Raw genomic sequence first — 6,199 nt, 5'->3', positions numbered from 1 at the left:
TTTAATAATTTTTATATGACTAAATTGATCGTGTTAAGTTCAATATTATCTAATTCATTATTTTTATATATAAAAAAAAACATCGTGCCACTCCCAAGGGCAAAAGTTATAAACCTGATTTAAATTGAATTGGATCATAAGCCCACCAACTTGATCCGACTCGGACCGCTCACCAAAATCGACACGACAATCGCTACGACAGGAACAGCCAGGCCGCAACTCCAATTAATTAGCATCTCGCAACCGAAGGGCAGAAGCGCGGCGCGATCAGCGGGCGCGAGGTGAGGCGTGGTCGCTGTAGATGTCTCCCGGTTCTGGGCGGGCGCCTCTCTCGGCCTCGCACGGCACGTCTTCCACGTTGGGCTATGGCGCTGCTGACGGGGGCGCAAGAAAACGGGCGGCTGGTGGTGACCTGGGGGCTGCGGGAGAGGCGAGCGCCATGGGTTCCTGTTACGGCAGCCGGAACTGGAAACCGGAGGTCGAAATGAACGGGAGCGGTATCGATGGTAGGCAATCACAGAATCAGAACGACACACCGAGGTTGCTGACTCTTCCGACGGTTCTCACTATCGGCCGGGTGGTCGCCGTCCCCATCCTCGTGAGCAGTAGGTGCTCTGAATTCCGATCGCTCGCCCTTACTTCCCTCTGTGCCTTGTCCTTGGATCGTGCCTTTGGTTTTCCTATTTTGTGCATTTTTGTCTTTCGGTACCACTGATGGAATTTTTAGATTTTAGGTTGAGATTTATGATTCAATCTCGAACGTTTCTCTGAGATGTTTGTGCCTTCTAATTTTATGGTGAGGTAGGATGTTTGCTCCAATGCCAAATTATTTGGGATGTTCTTCCTTTTCGTGCTAAATCATACAATGTGCTTCAAAAGTTAGGTATTCTGAAAGCACGTGCAGTTCATCAAATTGTTTTCTTTGTATGTCATCAGACATTATTATTACTTAATGGCCGTTTTGGTGGGCGAAGAGAACAACAAGACCTACATCTATAAGAAACATTCAAATCCATTTCATTTCTAGATCCTCATTGCTTCTGTAATAGCGATCATTGCTAGGAAAATTTAGTACCATTTTTCCTAGTTTTTATGAGTTATGAAAATTAAGCTAAAATTAGATAAATGTGCTATCTAGTTGGCAGAAATAGATGGCTTAGTGTTGACACATTGCATTATTTTTTCGTAGCTGTTTATTTATGTGAAGAATCTTATCCTAAGATTAGGGTTCTGGCATTTTTTTGACCTCAGGTCTGTTAGACAATTGTGAAGTGCAAGAGATACAAGTCAGCATAAGCCCACATTCTTTTGATAGATATTGAATTACAAGTAGCTAGAATAAACCAAACCTTGCATGTTATATGGTAAATATTTGTTCATTGGGTATCATATGTTATTTCAATTCTATTATTTGTTACCTTAAAACCTTGAATTTGTCAAAAGTTTCATGAATTTGCAGTCAATGATGGTCTGTCTACCCAAAACTGACAGGTAGTGTCATTTTGTTTACAAACTGAATTGAAATATCAGTCTGTCTTGAAGTATCTTTTAGTGCAAGATTTAGTGTTGTATACTACATGTAAAAGATCATCACATCCAAATATGGTACTGGTAGAGCAAACCTTTTGAACTCTGTTAGTGACTATAGTATTTGGTTTCTCAATTTTGTATAATACCGTTTCAATATATTGAAAGCATATTCCCCATTGAGTTATAGTCTACATGTACTTGTTAATAACTCCATCTGTTGATTCTTCATTGTTTATTGTTGACACACTCGCGGCTCAGTTTGTAAAATACTTGTTCCAAAAATCTGTGAGGTATTTATTTTTATCACTTATTTGTTGGTTCATTACTCTTTTACTATTTAGCCGCAAAAGTTGTTGCTGTAGGGTATATATATGAAACATTGGAGTTTAAGCTCGATGGTAATGCTTCTCCAAGAAGCAATTACATATATATGAGTTACTAATTATCTCATTTTTCCATATTAAAGGATTTTTTTTATTCCTCTTATTTATACTCTACTGTTGTAAAGTATTTCAGGTACAAAATCTTTTGGTTTAGCATTTTACCTGATACAGTGATTCTGTGATGTAAACTTATTAAGTTTAAGAGCTTACTGTACTTTCAGCTGCATTTAGCACAACTTCTTGGTTGTGTATTGCATTTTTAAATAATTTGAATAGTAGATATATTTGTACTATTTAAGCTCTTGATCTTTTTATTCCACATATAATTCTATCTTTTCTTGTTTTCTAAACCTTTTAGAAAAATATTTATTGACTTTCTTAAGTGCTTTATTGATTTCAATACATGGTTAGGACTTGACTGCATAATCTGATATCTTAACTTTCGCACTAGCTTTCTACATGGATGGTTCGCTGGGAACAACTGTTACAACAATCATATTTCTTCTTGCTGCGATCACAGATTGGCTAGATGGTTATATTGCACGTAAGGTATGTCTTCACTTATCTGATTTTGGACTTGGTTGAGCTATTTTTAGGATCAGCATGATAGTGAGCCCTAGATTTGACGAACTTATGAAGATCAGCCTGCTAAATATAAAGTTCATATAGTAAATTTGATTGACAAAACATGTCTATAAGGGTGGACAACAAGAAAAATGACTGAAAAGAAAGGTTGATTGGAGAGTAAGAAAGTATAATGCAATAAAGTTTGTTGCGAAATAAATGTATATGTGGCTCCCAACCTGAAACTGAAGATTAGAAAGTCAATTAATAAAACATTCCAATCTGCTTCTCTCATTATGATTTAGTTCATGATTAATATAAACACATTATAAAATGCAGCTAAAGATAGGATAAATTCAGAGCCTGTGGTAACTATTTGGGATCATTTTATTTTAGTCATTCTTCCTTTAGTGGTCCCTATAAGGTTTCTTTGTACAGATATATGGTCAAGTTAGGCTTATTGAAGGCCACACATCTGATTACTGAAGTTATGATTGCCTATGATTATTGCAAATAACACTAATTTTTTATGTTTTCTAGTTGAGACTAGGAACAGCATTTGGTGCATTTTTGGATCCAGTGGCCGACAAGGTATATCTTTTTCTATTCGAGATAATATTTACTTCCTCTCAAATTAGAGACAATAGATACTTTCTCTCAACTTCCATATTCCTATGACATAATCTGATTATATTAATTATACGCTTTTTGTTATTTTCTATCAGCTTATGGTTGCTGCGACATTGGTTTTACTCTGCACCAAACCTTTGGAGTGTGCTGTGTTTAGAGAACTTCATTGGCTTCTGACAGCACCTTCAATTGCTATAATTGGTAGAGAGGTAATCTGAGACATAATGCAATTTTATGCGTGTGCACAAATCAATCTAATTTCTTATTTATTCAACTCTCTCTCTCTCTCTCTCTTTTCTCTCAAAAATATTCATTTATTATGATAACCTGCTGAACATATGTAAATCTATGACAAAGTTGTAATCTTTATTTGTGTCAAGTTAAGTCTATGAATTCACCAAGATAATCTTGCTACATTAACTAGGTTCATGTTTATTTCAATAATGTGTCTTTTAGTCCCTAAAATTACTTCCGTTGTGAGCCTTAATCTTTGTGGTATGTCTCTCTATTTTTAGAATTCAGACCATATGGAAAGGAAATGCGTTTAGTAAATACATATACAATAAGATACACATGATTATGTTATTTATTTTTTGTATTGGTTTTATTTTTAATTAGGTTGTTTTTTTTTCCTTTTTCACGGTGATAAGTTGGTTTTACCATTATGTAATTTTTACAGATAACTATGTCAGCTGTCAGAGAGTGGGCAGCATCACAGAATAGTAGAGTTATTGAGGTATTTCTTTCATTTTCTGTTATGCTACTTTTAAGGTGTGATTACTTGGATGGAATGTACGATGGAAAAGAGATAAATGATTACAAAATTATATGAGTTTCATCATTTATATGTATATTGTCAATTTCCTTCCTCTCCTCTTCCTTGTATCTTCCACCCAAGTAATCAAATCCTTAACAATTACTTGATTTGCATAAATGTGTTTTTTTTTTTAAAAACCTTTGATTTTATTCTAGTAGATCTTAATAACAGGCTGTAGCAGTAAATAATCTGGGAAAGTGGAAAACAGCAACGCAAATGACTTCACTAACTATTCTTCTTGCGAGTAGAGATCCCAGGTTACATTCTGATTTTGAAGTCCTTTGCTTTCAGTGTGATATGCACATGTCTGATGTTTGATGTCTGCACTAATCCTACTTTTCACAGACTCAAACAGCAGTGTGTTTTCGTCGCCTTTGGTGTCGCTTTGCTTTATGCTTCAGCTGGTCTTGCTGTGTGGTCGCTAATCATCTACATGAGAAAGATATGGAGAGTTTTGCTCAAGTAGTTATCTTCCAGTGGAACGCAAGCATACAAAGAATGAATCACACAAAAAGACAATGGGGATTTTAGTCGTGTCCCGACGCTGTGTCAACAAAAACTCTGAGATTCTTTGCATCATAAACCATGTTGCACTGATGGCATTTCAAGATCTTGCAAAGGATTGGTTATGAGATGCTAACAAACTAGAGATGCTTCTTTTTTCTTCAGAAGACTGCTGTTTAACATGACTAATGGTATTTATAGATTGGTTGGAAGAGAAAATTGAAGATCTTTCGTTCTTAAATGTTTGAAGATCTGACAACTATATACTCTTATGAGACTCATAATGACTTGATATGCATGGGTTGTTTACTACCTGACGGACAGAAAAAAATTGGGTTGTTAAACTTTGGTATCCCTCTTTTTATGGCAACGTTTCATGTTATTTTGAGTATTGTTATTTTAAGTTTGTTATATTGGTATGGACAGAAAAAATTGGGTTCATGATTTTTGTGCAAGTGTAAATGTGTAAAGTTTGGATTCTTAAGGAGATGGAATTGACTAAAAATATAATACTTTTAATTGGAGTGGATTAAATTTAAACTAACCAAAGTTTTGTTAAATTGATTAAACTTCCAACGGCAAAAAATATAATAAAATATAATAATTTTATTTTGAAATTGAGTCAATTGAAGTTATATCACATAAAATATAAATTATGTGATTGAATACTAATATATATGAAATATATCATGGGTGGTCTACAAAGGATCACTAACCAGGATAAAATCTCTCACGATTTATCTCCCTTAAATATCATATGGTACAGTCTTGGAAAAGCTCTTAGAATAAGGGTTATCATCTTTAATGTAATAGTCGACAAACAACAATTAAGACATGTTTCTCTTGACTAGAACATGTCTAATGCTTCTAGAGAAACTTATTGGATGATTAAAACCTTGTTCACGATCACATAACTCATTAATATTGTATTAAATAGCTAAACGTAGTGATGATAAAATGCTATATTATAAGTCAACCATGCATCCAAAGGCATTTTCAAATATAAAAGTTTTTTTAAGGTTAATACTCTTAAATTAACTGCTAATAGTAAGGTAGTAATTATTTTACTATAATTTATTTAATTTTTTCTCAACGACAAATAATTGTTTTAGTAAGTGTTAATTTTTTAAAAATAATTCAGTATCTAATTTTTCAAACTATGCAACGTTTTGAATTAAACTATGTAACTCTTAAACAATTAACCGATTAATCATTAAGATGACCAAATTCAGCCCTATAAAAATTTTCCTACCAAATTAAATCAAAAATCGCTAGAAGAGACATAAACGATTCTTAAAATTACCATCTCACTAGAAAAAATTTAACTCTCTCATTAACCCTTTGAAAGGATTAAAATTCAACTCTTAAATATCTAATTAACTCTGATCATTTTTATTTTAAACTTAGTGACATAATTCTTAATAATCTTTATCATTTATTCTCTGAATTCATAATCTCTTTATTTCAATATGTTTTATACTAATATTAAAACTTTAATAAATATTTATCCTAAGATAATCACAATCTGCTATAATATCGAATCACATGATATCAAATCGTACAGTTTGATATAACATAAGGCTGAGCATTAGTTTAATATTATCAACAAATCACTAGAACAAGCTCAGAAAAGCTCAAGAATCAGATCAATAACAAAAAATAACATATCCCGAAATCTTTGGAAAGCAATAAAACTTATCTTTGGAAAGTTCTGTTTCGATTTAATAGATTCGGTCGGTTATTAATAGATTCTCACCCATAGTTAGCAATT

The 6,199-nt window shown here is 33.4% G+C and overlaps 1 protein-coding gene across 1 annotated transcript; it reads left to right on the top strand.

Annotated features, from left to right (window-relative positions):
• The first annotated feature begins 209 nt into the window (after window positions 1-209).
• On the top strand, window positions 210-4,742 carry LOC121997921 (CDP-diacylglycerol--glycerol-3-phosphate 3-phosphatidyltransferase 2-like). The gene is made up of 7 exons (XM_042552594.1): window positions 210-605; window positions 2,365-2,462; window positions 3,018-3,068; window positions 3,203-3,316; window positions 3,787-3,843; window positions 4,096-4,181; window positions 4,270-4,742. The coding sequence occupies exons 1-7, from the start codon at window positions 302-304 to the stop codon at window positions 4,388-4,390; spliced, it is 831 nt and encodes a 276-aa protein (XP_042408528.1). The 5' UTR covers window positions 210-301; the 3' UTR covers window positions 4,391-4,742.
• Window positions 4,743-6,199: the final 1,457 nt, after the last annotated feature.

Source organism: Zingiber officinale, chromosome 6A (assembly GCF_018446385.1).
Source record: "Zingiber officinale cultivar Zhangliang chromosome 6A, Zo_v1.1, whole genome shotgun sequence".
NCBI classification, from domain to species: Eukaryota; Viridiplantae; Streptophyta; class Magnoliopsida; order Zingiberales; family Zingiberaceae; genus Zingiber; species Zingiber officinale.
Note: the sequence above shows the minus strand (reverse complement) of the source record. Positions and strands in the feature narration are given on the sequence as shown.

Excerpts from the sequence above, each read along its gene's own strand:
- LOC121997921 (XM_042552594.1), top strand. The coding sequence starts at position 302 with ATGTCTCCCGGTTCTGGGCGGGCGCCTCTCTCGGCCTCGCACGGCACG. Across the intron at positions 3,844-4,095 it reads AGAATAGTAGAGTTATTGAG|GCTGTAGCAGTAAATAATCT; the intron begins GTATTTCTTTCA and ends TCTTAATAACAG. Across the intron at positions 4,182-4,269 it reads CTTGCGAGTAGAGATCCCAG|ACTCAAACAGCAGTGTGTTT; the intron begins GTTACATTCTGA and ends TACTTTTCACAG.